The sequence below is a fragment of the Gopherus flavomarginatus genome, chromosome 3, assembly GCF_025201925.1.
Source record: "Gopherus flavomarginatus isolate rGopFla2 chromosome 3, rGopFla2.mat.asm, whole genome shotgun sequence".
Taxonomy (NCBI): domain Eukaryota; kingdom Metazoa; phylum Chordata; order Testudines; family Testudinidae; genus Gopherus; species Gopherus flavomarginatus.
Genome location: NC_066619.1, coordinates 176,499,256 through 176,517,344, shown reverse-complemented (window position 1 = coordinate 176,517,344; position 18,089 = coordinate 176,499,256). Strand labels below are relative to the sequence as shown.

Sequence of the window (18,089 nt, the reverse complement as noted above, 5' to 3'; positions counted from 1 at the left end):
GGGATTTTTTCATTATTTTTGGACTTTTTGGTTAAACAGATAAGAAAAACACGATCCATAAAAAGAATAGGTTTATGGGGTGAAATCCTAACTCCACAGAAGTCAATGGAAAACTTTCCAATAACTTCAATGAGGGCAGGATTTCACCCATGAAGAATAACTCTTGGCAATCAGACTTGAGTACCTTTTTTTTTTTTTTTTTGAAAGACCAACAACTACTGGATGAAAGGAATTATATCTTGATTTTAGTAAAGCATTTGATACAATCTCTCACAAAATTAATTTGTATTGATTTGAACATATTAACATTGCCAGTGTGGGCTGATGACTGGCAGCTCAGTAAGCAAACAGCAAAGATAAAACAGCAATGATCTGAGTTAAGGAGAGGTATCTCGGTAGGTTGTCTAGGGTGTAATTGAGGGCAATGTCTAGTAACATGCTGCAAGAGTTGGTGTAATGTACATGGGCAGTAAACAGCTCCATTTAGGATATGAAAGAGGGGGTCAGGAATACTAAAGGGACTGGATTTGTGGATCCTGAACAGGGAGGAACTCTGACCACTAGTGAGGGGAAAGAAATGTAGAGAAGTTATAAAGGGCAAAGTGAACAAAATGAGAGTCAACTTGAAAAAACACAGCTCCACAAAAGAGCAAGAAAATTCATCAGGTAACCTGAGGTATTGATTTATGAGGAAAGATTCAAAGAGTTAAACTCTTAAAATGGGAGTTAAGGTTGCAAGTACAGTAAATTTATTGTAACAAACATGGCAGGGATGTAGCAATTATTCCAAAATCAAGAGTTATAAATCCAAGAAATTCAGAGTTAAGGTTACCCTTAAATTCACACATATTAAGATATAGAAATGCAGAGTCAGGACATCCAGGTAACCCTGCTGGGTAGCAACATCTTGCAATAACCATATAGATAATATTAAGACATTTTAGAGTGTGTGGCCCCAAATTAGATTTAAATGATTTTTAAATATATACTAGATTTTCTATTTTCTCCCTTCATTGTGTCACTCTTACAAAACGGTCACTGCTTCCTAGTATTTCCTAGAGTGAAGACAGTATCTTATGGCCTCAGTGCCCTTTAGAACAATAGGAAACTGGTGGTGAAATTGAGACAGTCATCTAATTGGGGGCAATCTATAACCTTGGTCCCACTGACAATAATCAGGAATGGCAATCATTTTGAAATAAGCCATTTCTCAGCGGAAATCTCTGTAATGGAGCATGATTCTTCAGCCTCTGTAAAGGAGAAACTTTCAGTTATGAATAGTGAGAAAAAATTATCATTAATTGTAAAAGAAGTCTTCAGATGTATCCTATGCAGGGTTTCCGTGAGTGTTGCTATAAAAGACATCTGAAGCATCTGTGTAATTCGTACACTAAGATCATTCAGGAAAAAAGTGGTCTGACATTGGGTGCTAAATTTCTTAATGGAATCATCTTGAAATTAATTTTTACTAACTAATCAATCAACCCTGCTTGTAAATGATCAGAAAATTCATTCTGAGCTCAGAGAATAAGTTCTGTGATTTTGGAGAGGATATACTGCATTCCATATACAAAACAAAGCACTGGAATCCCTGCTTTAAAGTGAAAAGCTCAACTTTAGCAATGGAACCACGAGTTGTGCTCCCCTATAGTATAACAGATTGGCTAACTAGTGACTACATTTCATGCATGAGAGGACAGGCTGGGGAAAAGGGGTGGTAAAAATACTGGGGGGTGGAAATAGTAACAAAGGGAAAGGAAATATTTAATGTGGTACACAAGGTTATGATTACAGTAACAAGATGAAATATAAAAAGGAAAAATTTAGGTTGAACATACCAGGAAAACCTTCCCTAACAGTAAGTTCTATTTAAATCATAGAATAATTTCTCCCAAAGAAATAGCCAAATTCCCAGTCCTTGGGACTTTGATCAGTAGATCAAATAAGTCACTTGCAGTGAACATGCCTACACTGACAATTATACCCTAATCATGTTTTTATCATCTTTGTTGCTATGATAACAAGTGGTCTTTTATATAAGCACAGTGAGGAATGCCAGAGAAAACTGATAGGTTTGATATGATAAAACAAAGATGATAAACAAATCAGATTATTACATCATTCCTCTGTCCCTTATGGTACTATTTCCCAAGTATCTCTGTTCTGAGATGTGCTACTGGGCACTTTTCCAAGGTGAAACTAATTTTGTTATTGTCTTTCTATATCCCTTTGGATTACTTATCTATCTCAGTTGGTGTCCACAACACCTCTTTTTGCTGTCTTCTGTGAATTTCATAAACACGCTATTTACCCCTTTTTCTAGGGCATTAATGAATGTTTCACAAATAATCAATGGAGAGGCTGCTTTCTTGCTTTTTATAGTACTGCAGATCCCCTTGCATAATCTGTTTCTCTCTCCTGATCTGATTTTTTGTATTAGCAACACACTGTGGACTTTACAGGGTTTAGGAAGACATATCCTGTTATTCTTGTCAAAATGTTCCAACTCCCCAGTGGATATATCAGTGTTATAAGATGTAATCTTAAAACAAACAAACAAACAAACAAACAAACCCTCCAAGATGAGCATTTGCCTTCAGATAGCTAGTTAAATTATTAATTCAGCCAAAAAACCCTCCATTTTTAAAAGTGACAGTCAGACACTAAAATATAAACTTATTGACAAACAGAAATGATTGACTACTACTGAGTACTGCACAATTTCCCATTTCTGTACCCATTGTCCCAGCAAAAATAGCACTACTCTACATCCTGATGTCCTAAACAAATGTAAAAAACAAAAGTGAAAAATACTGTAATAACTTACATACTGTACATGGGCTACCGATCAACAAATACTGTATTCTTTAGCCTCCATATACTGTTTCTATAATGAATTTCAACATTGTTCAAAAATAGGCATGACTCTTCAGAAGAGTTGTTATATAGTACAGCAGTACTGTTAAGTGCCTCATTTGATAAAATCTTAGCTTGGCTTCTGTGTGTGGACTCAGGAATAACAGATCGTGATGGGCTCACTGCGATTCACAGACACGGCTGCACTCACCCATGCAATCTGGAGCTTTTGTTTCAACATACCTTTTCCTCAAGGCCTCATAAAACCATCATATTTAAAATACCACAATCAGGTAAAGATTGTTTTCTTGCACTTGGGGATCTGCATTTCTTATCAAACAAGGGTCATTCATTGGAAAAACATGAATGTACCAGTATTTCCTATCAGAACATTTTTCTGTATATGCAGAGAGCTACATACAGAATGCACTAAAGAGCACCATATAATTCACTAAAAAGTTTAATTTTTTTTTCTATGATGTTTCTCATCATAATTTCTGGCACCTCAAAAACCTTAAAGAATTCAACATCTGCAGCTGTGTTGACAAAGAAGCAGGAGATAGAAAAATGTAGGGCAACATATTTCCCTCAACCTGTATCACTGAGAGTTTTATCTTTTTAAGTAACTAGGGCTTGTTTCATCGCTGCATTACTACTGTTTTATGTTGGTGTAACTTCTGAGATTGCAAACCTTCCAACCTACCCTTTCTCGATACCACAGCGCCCCATCACATTCACTCATTAGAAAGATTAAAATATATCTGATCATCACTTCTAGTCTGCTGATCAATCTTTTTAGTTTCCTCAAAATCTTACTGTATTAATCTACAAGCTACATATAACAAACCACACATACCATTTTATGTGCAGGTGCGGGTGCAAGTCAAAACTATGTGCAAATTTCTGACTTTTTATTACAATAAAAGCTGTTATCCGGCACTTTATCAACCAGTATCAGAGGGGTAGCCGTGTTAGTCTGGATCTGTAAAAGCAGCAAAGAGTCCTGTGGCACCTTATAGACTAACAGACGTTTTGGAGCATGAGCTTTCATGGGTGAATACCCTCTTCATCGGATGCATGTAGTGGAAATTTCCAGGGGCAAGTATATATATGCAAGCAAGCTAGAGATAACGAGGTTAGTTCAATCAGGGAGGATAAGGCCCTGTTCTAGCAGCTGAGGTGTGAAAACCTCTAACTGCTCTAACCCCTTAGACAGAGACCAACACCTACAAAATCTCCACCAAGCATTCTCAAAACTACAACACCCGCATGAGGAAATAAGGAAACAGATCAACAGAGCCAGATGTGTACCCAGAAGCCTCCTACTGCAAGACAAACCCAGGAAAGAAAACAACAGGACTTCACTGGCCATCACATACAGTCCCCAGCTAAAACCCCTCCAACGCATCATCAGGGATCTACAACCCATCCTGGACAATGATGCCACACTTTCATAGGCCTTGGGTGGCAGGCCAGATCTCGCCCACAGACAAGCTGCCAACATGAAACATATTCTCACCAGTAACTGCACACCGCACCATAGTACCTCTAGCTCAGGAACTAATCCATGCAACAAACCTCAATGCCAACTCTGCCCACATATCTACGCCAGCGACACCATCACAGGACCTAATCAGATCAGCCACACCATCATCGGTTAATACACCTGCACGTCCACCAATGTAATATATGCCAGCAATGCCCCTCTGCTATGTACATCGGCCAAACTGGACAGTCTCTACGGAAAAGGATAAATGGACACAAATCAGATATTAGGAATGGCAATATATAAAAACCTGTAGGAGAACACTTCAACCTCACTGGCCACACAATAGCAGACCTTAAGGTGGCCATCCTGCAGCAAAAAAACTTCAGGACCAGACTTCAAAGAGAAACTGCTGAGCTTCAGTTCATCTGCAAATTTGACACCATCAGCTCAGGATTAAACAAAGACTGTGAATGGCTTCCCAATTACAGAAACAGTTTCTCCTCCCTTGGTTTTCACACCTCAACTGCTAGAACACGGTTTCATCCTCCCTGATTGAACTAACCTTGTTATCTCTAGCTTGCTTGCATATATATACCTGCCCCCGGAAATTTCCACTACATGCATCCGACGAAGTGGGTATTCACCCACGAAAGCTCATGCTCCAAAATGTCTGTTAGTCTATAAGGTGCCACAGGACTCTTTGCTGCTTTTATCAACCAGAAAGCTCTATAAACTGGCATTTCTGATCTTCATTTAAAGTTTGGTTTATAGTCTAGTTGGCGTGGGGCCAGCAGGCTCCCTACCTGGCTCCTTGCAAACAGCGATATGTCCCTGCTGCTCCCAGGTTGAGGAACGGTCACAGGGGGGCTCAGTGTGCTGCCCCAACCCCGAGCACTGGCTCTGCAGCTCCCACTGGCCAGGAACTGCGCTCAATGGAAGCTGCAGGGGCAGCACCTGCGGGAAGAGGCAGCACGCAAAGCTGTCTAGCCACGCCTCCACCTAGGAGCAGCAGGGACATGTCGCTGCTTGTGAGGAGCTGCCCGAGGTGATCGCTGCCTGGATCCGGCACCCCAAAACCCTTCCCACACCCCAACCTCCTGCCCCGAGCCCCGTCCCACACCCAAACTCTCTCCCAGAGCCCATGCCCCACAACCCCTCCTGCTTCCCAAACCCTAGCCCTGAGTCCCCTCCTGCACCCAAACTCTCTCAGTTAACCGGAACTCTTGACTTACTGGCACCTCACATTCCCCCAACATGCCGAATAACAAAGCTTTTACTGTAGTTTGTAATGTATAAGCCAGAGGCGCCTGAAAAAATTCTTGTGATTCAAAATCTGAAGTTTTAAGGGCAATTTCTAACTCATTACAGCTCAGAAGCAAATTAGAATTTTCTGAAGCTCTTCAAATAAATTGACCGTCTTTACTTAGAGATTACATGCTGTGAATTTGGGCAAGGACTAAGGCTTGTAATTCAGAAAGTGTCCTCTGTCAACATGACCTACTCTAAGAGAAAAATGGCATAATGCTTCCTCAGATCCCAATCTCCTCTGACGTGGAATAGACATTCCCTCATGCAGTCTTGGTACATGCAGTTTCTGACCCTGAGCTGACATGCTGGTAAGTCACTAGTTGCAGCTCTGTAGGAAGCCTTTACTAAGTCTTCTCTCACCTCCACTGAAACTGGCCAGTCAGAATCACTATATTATTAATGGATGGATCTGCTGCAAATCAAGCTACAGTCTACAAAGAATATCCCAAACCATAACATTCAGAATCATGGCATTTTCTTTCCCTGGACTGAGTCTGCAGCAGATTGCAGTCAAGACTGAAGTGCACAAGCAATGCAGTGTGTAAAAGTTTCTATAGCACACTTGGAATGCCTTACCCAATCATCTCAATCTCAGGAGAAAGTGGTTTTTTTTTTCCTTGGAAGAAATTTTGACAAAAATTCATTCAAACGATATTTAGGCTCAGCCTTAAATTCATTAAAAAGAGTGATTCTCTGGCATATTGGAGAAGATCTTAATCCATTGTTAATTTGACTTTAGCTCACTTGGACCAAATAGGGAGAGGAACTGAGCACCTGAATGTCAACAGCAGTTGTAGATAATCAGAATTTGCAACAGTAGTAGCTGCACATAATGGTTCTTTATCAGAAAGGCTTCTGAATACTGGATAATCTTATCTAATCTGTGGTCTGTCATACCTAGGAATCATGGAACAAGTAAGATGACTCATTTCTGATACTGATATGATAGAGAGGCATTCCTCTGTTCATCCCCTGACATTTGGGGATTTAAAAATCAGATGCTGAGTTCTATTTTATCATTGTTCTTGTGTGTCAAATGCTTACCATAATGACAAAAGCCTGTACTATCAACCCCCATACTCCTAATACTAACACTTTAAGAAACACAATTACAGGCAAATCTGAAATGCTGGTCCAACCTACTTTATTACTATGGACCCGCTAAGGGCAACTACTGGTATATGCTTGATCAGAAATCTCTCCCCCACAAATAACGCTTTTCTTTGCCCTGACCTGTTGATGCTGCAAAACTGCCTTACATTTGTCTTTACTGCACTTTCAATTCCTAAGTCTCTTGTGCTGATCTGTGTTGCTAGGACTCAAAATATATTTGCTTAAGTACAGTTCCTACATTCTTTACTTTCTGCATAAATAGCTACTGGTAGCAAGGCTTTGATGTTGGTGGTAGTGTACCTTTAATAATTTTTTTTTTTGCAGGTTAACATGCATTTGTATTATGCCAAAATATGCTAAATCTAGCTTCTAGCAGTGAACCAATTTCTTCCCTCACATATAGCAAAGCATTTGCATAATAGCTTTTTAAAGTGCTTAGAAGTTTTATACAATAACCTATTAAAATCATGCTAATGCTGAAGTCTCTTTTCTTTTGCACATTTTATACCAAATACTTTCTTTATCTAAAGGCAAGGACTGAAAACTCCATCTGTCCCCTTAGGAAAGCTAAACACCTTGTGATGGGTTAATAGGTAGGGACCATGAAAACGGTAGTCTATAACGAAACTCTCCTCATTAACATGGTAAGGAAAAAGTAGTTATGGAGGTCTTTATAGTCCCCATATTTTCTTTCACCTACAGATGTCCTGATTTTATAGGGACAGAACCGATTTGTGGGTCTTTTTCTTATATAGCTCTTACCCCCCTACCCCCATCCTGATTTTTCACATTTGCTGTCTGGTCACTCTGTTCACCTACCAAAGCATACTAGTTTTATTCCAACTGGAGTAGCAGAAAGTGAAGATATCCTGCTGTGTATATTGGATTTAGCAGTAAGAGTTATTGGAATGCTCTGATTTAGAACAGCTTTTTTTCGCAACTTATTAGGGGAACTTACAGTCACTGTAAGTGCTGTAGTGACTGTTGTAGTAACTTAATGTTAGCTGCATCCACTTGTATTTAAGTTGTGTTGAGTCTTCACAGAGTGGCTAGTTTGTTTTTGTATATTTTCCTCTCTTTGCACTATACATAAAAATGATTAACAAAACAAAACAAAACAAAACATGAAATAGGGTGCTCAGATACCATGAGCTCTATAAGAACCTAGATTATATTAGGACTGAGACTTTTCTATATTATGCCCATTAATCTTATAAGTAACAAAAGGCCAGATGGCTTATTTAAAAAGAAGCAGAGGGCTTAGAAAATCTCAACCATAGATTTTACAAAGTGCTTTCTTCGGTTATTAGAATTGTTGCCAATTTAATTCCCCAAATAAAATTTTATTTAACAACCGACACTCAAAATACAAAAGTATCCAAGGACATATAAGCCAGAAACATACAAGTATGCAGCTATCTGTATATATACATACACATCTGATTGGTACACATCTCATTAAATTTATATTGCGTAACAAAGTAAACACGCATGAACCAATAAAAGGACAAAGAGTCAACACAAAGAATCAAAAAATGGGAAACTGCATAAAACGCTTGCGTAAAGAGATAATGCTACTACTGTGCATCAACAGAAGGAAGAGAGTTCTCCTACCTTTGTTATTGTATACATCTAGATAGTTTGGTGCTGAAAAAATTGTAATTAGTGATGGGAAGCCTGTTGTTTGGCTTTTCCTGTACATACGATACCTAAAGGAAATGACAGGTTATATTATTAATAGTATTATTAATCATTTGTACAGTGCTCTAAGCATACAACATGTCACTGACTTAAAACAGGCCAAAAAAAGCAACAGATCACTCCAAATGGTTTTACCATATGAAGTTACAAGCAACAGAAATGAATTATCTTCAAAGCTATGCATGAAGGATTTGCTATAGATTTAGAACTTGCCTATAGTTGGGATTACTGTGATTTTAAGCAGAGGTAAACTCAAATGGTGCAAATTGTGATTTGCATATTTTTTGTACCAGAGCAGCTACACTGGTTGCTGGTTCCTAATGATTGAAACCCAATCATGCAAAGTGTGCTAGGAAAGAAACGAGGAGCATTACACATTCTGGATGAAATCCTGGGCTCCCTGAAGTCATTGGGAGTTTTGCCACTGACTTCAACGGGATCAGGTTTTCACTCTTCATCTATTGATAGAGGGTTCTTCTCAAAATAAATTTGCAAAGGGATTATAAGATACTCGAAGAGATAGAATAGGTAAACTAATTCAGATGTCTTGGAGGACCATGGGTCATGGACATTTCTATAGTAACCTCCCCCAAGCAGAGTGTTATGCTTCAAAAATCAGTATTAATAAAGTATAAAGCACATTCATGAAATTACAAATTATATCATTTTACAACCATGCAATGCAGTATCATGCAGAAATATACTTCCCCCTATGGAAAAAATCGCTTAGACTCACAATGGAATGTCAAATCTAGTCCAGTCCATGGACTAGTATGCTAATGCTTATACATTTTCATTACTCATCCCTGCTGGCTTGTACAGACCAAAGGCATATTGTCCCAGCAGGGCAATATTTAATCAATCAGTAATGGACTGGGACACCTGCAGAATTTGGAAGCAAACCAACAAAATGGAATTTTCCCTCTAACAAGGCACAAGTAATACCCAAAACTGTACTTTAGCTCTCTAATGATTTCTAATAATTCCAAAAGAAACTGCAGAATTTGGCATTTGTCCACAAATGAAAGGAAAAGTATAACACCAATTCATTGAAATAGCTTTTCGGAATTTCAGTTTAGAATGTTCTCCCCACACCACTCACTATGTGCGTGTTGCACCATACTTTGACAGCCTAGCTCTCTCTCTCCTGCAGGGTTGTGGAGAGGAGGGGGTGGGAGCAGTCAGGGCCATGGGCTCAGCCACCTTGAGATGAATGATGGGAGTGGGCTGTGCATAACAGGGTATGAGAAAGCTTCTTCAGCTATTCTCCCCACCCTGTGTACCAGTATAAGTGATAGCCAAAAGGTTGCTCTATGGTATATACTGAAAACACATACTTTTCCTAATCAAAATGACACCATTTCCTCTTAGGATGCTGTGATGTTATCTGATAAAATATGATCATGTAGATCATTGTTGTTACCACTGTTATATAAGTGCAACAAATCTTGTACAAAGTGTGCTAAGTAAGGTATCTATAGAAAGGGTATGATTTGCTGAATATGATTATTCTATTTGTATGCATGTATCATTTTTGTATCTGAAGTATTGGTTCCACACCTGTATTTCAAATGTTTGCTTCTCGGTAGAATCCAGAAGCCAGCACATTGTGAAGGAACTATTCAAGATGAATGGCCCATTAAAGAACACTTAACTCACAATGGAAGATGCCCATCTATACTTAATGGAGTTTCTTGCTATGGCTAAGTAAAATCATGCATGGACATGTGACTTGCCCATGTGACTCCAAACACCATCCTGTCACCTGTAATTGTCCACAGTGAGAACAATGGGTTTCCCTTCACTGGAGAGAAGCTATAAAAGGCCCTGGAAATATCTCCATTTTGTCTCTTTCCTGCTCAAACCTCTGGACTATGAAATTATACTAATGAGAGCATTCTAACCAAGGGACTGAGGACCTTCCAATGATTTGGAAGCAACCAGAGACTTAACAAGCCAGCAGTGTATTCCATCACTGCAACAAACCTGATTCAAGAACTTTGCATTTATTGTAATCATTTGATTCCTTCAACCAATTTTAACTGTCACTGTTCTCTTTCTTTCTTTCTATAAATAAACCTTTAGATTTTAGATACTAAAGAATTGGCAACAGCGTGGTTATTGGGTAAGATCTGAATTATATATTGACCTGGGTATGCGGCTGGTCCTTTGGGATCAGAAGGACCTTTTGTTTGATGAAATTGGTTTTAAAGAACCACTCATCTTTAAGTCTAGCGTCTGGATGTTGAATCCAGGACTGGAATGCCTGAGGAGGCTGCTTTTCTGACTTCTTTTTGGCTAGTGTGGCGAGACAGAAGTTTACTTTTGTTGCTGGTTTGGTATATCTTATGGGAAAATAATCACCAGTTTGGGGTGTGTCAGCCCTATTTCTCAGCAGTTTATCCTGAATTTGGTATTCTCAGTTGTGACCCACAGTGACAGGTGCACACTGAAGTTTTAAGAAACGCATGCTGGTGTCTGAAGCTTCTCTCTCAGTCTGGACTTCCAGGCCATAGAGAGTGTCCCAATGTCATGACACACATCTTTGTCCACTGTGATGTGTAGGGGAATGTGACAGTGTAAGGCAGCAGTATTTAGTGACAGATGAGGCCTGAGGATTTTTTTTCCCCGTTAGTCATGACTCAGAAGAAAGGTATATAAGGCCAACTACATTAAAACTGTTTTCAGGCAGGTCAGAGGAGGAGGTTCAGGGAACTAACAGCAACAGTGAGATTTCCTTCCCCCTGCCCGGCACTTTAATTAAAGAACATTGACCCTAAGTCTGCAGATATTTTTGTACACATTGGGGGCTTTGTTGCAATAGCCTTTGCAGAAAACCCCAGAAGCACACAGCTGCAGACTAAGACTGATCAGAAAGTGCCAGCACTGCTATAAACGATTTAAATTTGCAAATCTAGCTAAGGAGCTAGCCAGCAATTATTACACATTTTTCACTCTTCCTGCTAGAGTGACCCCCTTCCCTTATTTTAAAGAGACATCCCTTATTTGAAGTCTCATATTCCACTTCCTGAAATAAGATCAAACGCGTCTGTCTTGTAATTCAGCTATGGTTGCATAAAAGATCAGACACTGTAATCCTGGTGTTTGTTTTTATACCATTAATAAAACATTGTGGTTGCTGTCACTTAAAAACAAGTTTCCAATGTCATTTTTCACAGTTATCCTTTGCCTCCTTGATATGCAGTTGATCATCCTCTACTCTTCACTACTATTGGTGAAGTACAGCTGCTTTACAACAAATTACCATAGGAAAGCAACAATCTTACAAAACTATAATGAAATGGTTATTATGGGAAACATGTCAGATGTGCACATTCAGGCTTTAATCTTATGTTTAAATAACTAAATTTTAAAAGGCCTATAAGTGCTAAGTATCAACACTAAAGTTATAAAGTAAGGGGGATTTGGAACTTTTCCATTTTAATTTGGAAGACTGCGAAAAAGGATTATTTTACCTGCTGATTCAGGGAAACCCTTTCCTACAAAAGCCAATGGGTATGAATAATGTTTGTTTATTAAGCAAGAAATCCCCCCTCCCCCTCCACACACTTACCCAGCATCTTGAGCTTCGTGGGCTCGGAGTATAGATAACAAGTTATTGTGCTGGAGGAATTCACATACAGCAGGGTAACTGTTGGAGGAAAAGAAAAGCTCCTGTTATGGAATTATCAGAAGTAGTGCATTCATCTGACATTCAGAAATACCGTATTTGATCAAGCGTGATCAAACATGTATCATTACATGGAATCAGCTTCTGCTCTGAAGACAAGTTTTTTCAGTTTCATGTTGGAGACAGCACTAGAAGCTGTACTTTTTATATAATTGAGTAGAGGTAAAGCATAGAAAAGCTGCAGTTCATTACATAATAACAGATACCTGTCAGAAAGAAAATCATTTCTACTATACTCTGAGCTTCAAAGCACTCAGAAGAGGATAAATATAACACAAGGATGGGATGCAACAAAAAACTTGCCCACTCAATACACTATATATTGGTTGCTTAGGGAGAGCATGTATGGTGGTGGTGTACAAAGGAGATATAGAGGCAAACGGAAGAAAATGAACTATAGCCAAAATGAAATTGTTTCTAAGTTTCATCTCACCAATAAACAAGACTTCAATTACTTCTCTTCTTGGTATCTTCAAATGTGAATTCTAAAAATGTATAGTCAAACATATTTCACAAGACCTCTCTACTGAGCTGGGTGTTTTCTATTGGTGAAAACAGTCATTAAAACAAAATGATATGAGTTTTACTATAATGCTATTTTTCACATTATTCACTTCCCATGGATAATGTTGCCTTAGAAGATGAAAGAGGACTCAGCTCTATATTTCTGTCTCATTTTCAGCCCTCTGAAAACAAGTTCTAGTAGCTACTTCATTTGTTGAGGCATTGGAGGTTTTAGTAAAAGCACAGACATAATAAAAGTACATAGACTGTACATGTTTACAAGATTTGAAAAGCTAACTTTTACTATGAATTTTTTTAAATTCAAACTCTATTACATCTAAATATAGAAACCTTGGATACAGTCCTGTATTATGGAGGCCCTGGTCATAACTCCATTGTGAATGCTGAGGCTATGCTTTCACTGGACTTCAGTGTGGATGCAGACTGTACCAGCAAAGCTGTTTTTTTACCAGCATAGCTTATTCCACCACCCCAAATGAAACAAGCTATTCCTCTGAAGAGCACATTTTCACTGGTATAAATGAACCTATATCAGTTAGGGATCATACTTCTTTGTGCCCTGACTAACAGCTAAGCCAGAAGAAGTTTGTAGGATGGACATAGCATTTTATGTATGAAGAATACACCGTATGCTCCCCAAACTTCCAGAACTTACTCTTTGAATTTTGATGGGAATTTGCAAGGACATCTGTGAATTAGTTTATGAATTAAAATCAATTTAAAATGGTCCCTTTAAGATAAGCATAGAATTGAGATTCATTATCCTCTATACTTTTTTTTTTTTTTTTTTTTTTTTACAGATCAGTACAGCCCTATCATATACATTACACACTGTCCACACACAATTTCTCTTAAGTAAACAGTTTTGACTCTCAATTGGGTTGGAATTCCCTCGCCCCATTTTCTGGTCACTGGTGGCTCTCCACAATTATCAGTCTTCCCCAGTTTTAGATGATTGTGTTCTCTATAGCTTTCAGGGCAAGAAGCAAGAAACCTCCTCCAATGACATCACAGCCTCAGTATGGAAGAATAAGAGGCCCTCTAGCAGCAAACACCGATCACCTACTCCCTCAGCCCCAACCACACAATCAGCGAAACACGATTATTTCCTTGGCATAGGAAACTTGAGAGTCAGAACAGAGATGGATCAGGACTAAAGAAATTGCAAATCTGACAACTTTGGCCATGTCTACAATAGGGGATTACATTGGCATAGTTATGGTGCTGTAGCTATAACCCCATAGCGTAGTCACAGCTAAACAATGGAAAGGGTTTATCCATCGCTGTAGGAACACCGCGTGCCTGAGCAATGCTAACTAGGTCAAAGGAAGCATTTTTCCTTCAACCTAGCTGCATCTACACCAGAGGCTAGTTCAGCATAGTTATGGTGCTCAGAGGTGTGGATTTTTTGCATTCGTGGGTGCTGTAGCTACATCATCCTAAATTTTAAGTGTAGACCAGGCCTTTTACCACCCCCCCTAAAACCTCTAACGGACCCTGAATAGACTCTTCATACAGGTGCAGATTACAGAAGACAATTAATGGCACAGGTTAGCCTCCAAATCTGTACAGAGTATGACCCTGGCGCTTCAACGCATAAACAACGTCCATAGCAGTCACAGTCTTCCGCTTCACATGCTCGTTGTAAGTAACGGCATCTCAGATCATGTTTTCCGGAAACACTTTCAGCACCCCGCGAGTTTCCTCGTAAATGAGACCTGAAATACGCTTCACTCCCCCACAACGAGCCAAATGGCGAATAGTGGGTTTCGTAATGCCCTGGATGTTATCCCTCAACAACTTCCTATGGCGCTTAGCACCTCCTTTCCCGAGACCCTTGCCTCCCTTACCACGACCAGACATATTTGCTAGCATTATGGAGAGATTCTCTGGTTTTCCTCTCAATCCACTCATGTACAGTCTGGCAACCTACTCACTCTAACAGACTGATTTCCCACCCAGATAAGCCAGGCTATTTTGGACTTAATTGGTTTGGCTTCATGATCTTTTCTCATAGGTCTGCCAGGGCAGGAAGGCCATATATTTCTTTTGCTCTGACACATTGTTGCATATGGGCCCCACTACAACCCTATGGGTCCTGCATCCCAGCAATCCTATCTAGATGAACTAATACCATAAGTGGGGGGAAAAATTAAAGCTATATTACTATAAACTTACACATAACAATGTGTATTATTTTTAGTATAAAATTATGATTGAAAAATCAATACACCAACTAACCCTTTAATGCCAAGGGTCAGTCTGACACACACAGGCTGATATTTGTAACATTTACCTGACTATTCTAAAAGTCAGAAATAGTGTAACTAAGTTGTTCAGGAGATTTGTAAAGGGAGATAAGCCTTAATTCTGCAACTTGATCCATGTGGTCAGATCCCTGTACTCCATTAACCTCAGTGGAATGCCTTAAAGGCAGAGCTTTGAGCAGGGGGTTGGACAAGATGACCTTCTGAGGTCTCTTCCAACCCTAATCTTCTATGATTTTATGAGTCAGTCCTTGCCAGAAGCTGTTGCAGGATTAAGGACTTTCATTTGTAAGTGATCAGCACAAAGCCAACGATGCTTAGTGGCTCAGTGGAAACAATTCCAACAGCCCTAGTGTAGTTCTGGTAGTGCAGTTTCTGAGTGGTCCAATGAAAACCATTTGCACATGTTGGCATCCTAAATGGGCATTTCAGGCTGAGCCCAATTTACTCTCAGCGAGAGATTGTCTCCAAAATCAGGAGTGAGAGAAATTGGCAGGGTAGTGAGAAGATGGTTGTACTGATTCTGTCTTGTGCTGTAGTAATTATGAGGAAAAAGAGATTATGTTGGATTTAAGGGTTGTTAAGCCAGAACTTGTCTCAAACACTAATTTGAAACTTTAATTTGAAATACAAAAAAAAGTGTCAGTAACTACTGCTTACACTTTAACTGGATATGTTTAAATAATTAAAGGAGCTGGATTAATAAAAGTAGATGTTTTTCTACTGGTGCAATTTTAACAAAAAAATTATGTTCATTTCCATTTTCTAATTATAATATTCATACCTATTCTTTCTAAACTTCTATGTTTACATAGAACTGGCACCTCACAGATATCATGCTGTGCTGTCAACTTGAATTATTATAGAAAATCCAAATTATCTAAATTGTTAAACATGGCAAGCAGGTAGATATCTATCTAGGAATCCAAATATACAAAGAAGAGTGAGTTTAAATAAATTACTCCTCCTCCAAAGGTGCTGTTAGCACGTCATCAGGAAATTCATGGAGTGCCACTACAGGTAATGTTCTCTCTCAGTTCTTCCATATAGTCCAGTTAAGTATACGCAGAGAAGTGAAGTAAGAGATAAATCAGCAGCTATAACAGCAATTTTGGAGGAAGCGACAGTTCCTGTATCTTGCCGCTTAAAGCATACGAAGCATGTTAGCAATCCTATTTTCAAACAAATCAATCATAACAGGTTCTAAGAGTCTTTAAAACAAAGATATACCTTTTTGTACTGACATTTTTCACATCTGGATGAAGAACTAGCCATTTCACAAAATGTAATGAGAAGTGACATTTCAGAGATGCAAATGGCTCAGAATTTTGTGTGTGTGACATTTTGTGAAAAATGTCAGTTTCACTCAACTGTATTTGTAACAGTCCATAATTTTTATCAAACTGGAAATGTGTGCGTGAGATCCTTACTTTGTATTATACACTTGCTAACAGTTGAGTTCCTGTTGTTTAGGGAACCGCTTAATATTTGTATTGCACTTGAAAAATGTAAAATACAACGGTCCAGATTCTGCCACACTTACTCACATGGATTAGTACTTCAATCTGCAGGTAGTCCCACAAATTTTATAACTGTTTCATCTGACTACAGGTGGGAACTTCTGGCTTTATAAATGTACATATTAATTAAGTACAATGCATATACTGCATTTCATCTGAAAATAGTTTAGTAATGCTAAGAGTAATTCTCGAAATATATGAACTTGGGTCAGTAAAGTCATGCAAATATTCTAGATGGCAATTTAAAGCCAAATCCTGCAGCTGTTGTTTAGTCAAATTCCCATGGAGTCATGTTGGAGATTTGGTGAATAAGGACTAAAGTACTGGATCTTTAACTGGATCGTCTTTGTACTTCCATGTCTTATGCAGATTACATTCAATTGGGGGGTGGGGTGGGGAAGAGTGGTCAGTAAATGGAATTAAAATCTGTAACCTGGCTGTTATAGTCCAACACACCAGCTCTCACTCAAAAGTGCTAAAAGTAAAATATCTAGTTTGATTGATTAAACTTACGGGCCAGATTTTAAAGATATTTAGATGTCTAGGTGCCATTGATTGGGAGTTAGGCACCTAGGTGCCATTTTCAGAAGTGCCTATGTGTATCTTTAGGTGCCTAAATACCTTTCAAAATCTGGCCCTAAGCCATTATAGTTCACAGGATTCTGTATGGAATCACAACAGGCCCAATTCTGCCACCATCATTTTTTTAGTAATATGTTACTCTATGAACAGCTGCCCGAATCAGATGCTAACAAAGTTAATGTATTACATTAGAATCTATATACATGTGGAATACCAACTTTTTGGAACAAACAACATATAGTTGATGTGGGCTTTCCATATTCTAACTGATGAACATATCTGAATAGGAGAGTTACACATGTCTATTTGGGTTTGGGGAGAGATTAAGATTCCACCATGCATACTTTTGAGAGGAAAAAAAAGAAATATTTCTGTATTTCATAGACTTAAATCTGGTGGCCCTTTTGGCTTTAAATACTATGACTAACCATGGAAAGAAATTCATTCCAGGTTTTGCATCTAAAACAATTTTACTGTCATTACATTTCTAAAAACAATACAATGGCAAACTCATTAGATTGTAGGGAATTTAATATGCTGTAATATGTATTAGACTTTCATTGTCTTTTCATTTTATTAAAAACTCTATAAAAATATTTAGAAAACCCAATGAGATCTGATTACCTACATAGCTCTCTTGTAATTATAATTCTGAAGGAATATGTCCAGCATTCTCAATGATGCAAACTCACCAGCTGGACAAAGCTGCCACTTGGAAGAACCAACCATATACTTTTCAATATAAAGCTCTTTACATAATTTAAATGCTCTAAAAGTGATCAACGTTGCTTTGGGCTTTAAGCAAAATGTGTCATATCTGATAACAATATTTTCCTTTCTAAACTCCTAAATAAAAATATGTTCCAAGACACCCTAGTGAGAATGGGAGAAAGAAATTCAGTGGGTAGTATATGGTAGTGAATGCTGATTTACACAAAATGTGATTGTAATATTTTAGAAACACGGTTATCTCTTTTGCTATTAAAGCATGAAACAAAAGAGATGCATTCTAAGTTTTTTTTAAATAAGGGTCAATG

At 38.5% G+C, this 18,089-nt stretch overlaps 1 protein-coding gene and 1 pseudogene across 2 annotated transcripts in view; both read right to left on the bottom strand.

The window, feature by feature from the left end:
* PPP3CA (protein phosphatase 3 catalytic subunit alpha) overlaps positions 1 to 18,089 on the bottom strand; it is a 332,320-nt gene that overhangs the window by 37,372 nt on the left and 276,859 nt on the right. For both annotated transcript variants that reach the window (XM_050944451.1, XM_050944452.1), the window contains exons 7-8: positions 12,042 to 12,119; positions 8,381 to 8,475 (exon numbers count right to left, since the gene is read on the bottom strand). In XM_050944451.1, coding sequence (XP_050800408.1) covers positions 8,381 to 8,475; positions 12,042 to 12,119 — 173 coding nt within the window. The remainder of the gene's footprint in view (positions 1 to 8,380; positions 8,476 to 12,041; positions 12,120 to 18,089) is intronic.
* On the bottom strand, positions 14,235 to 14,549 carry LOC127046867 (histone H4-like; annotated as a pseudogene).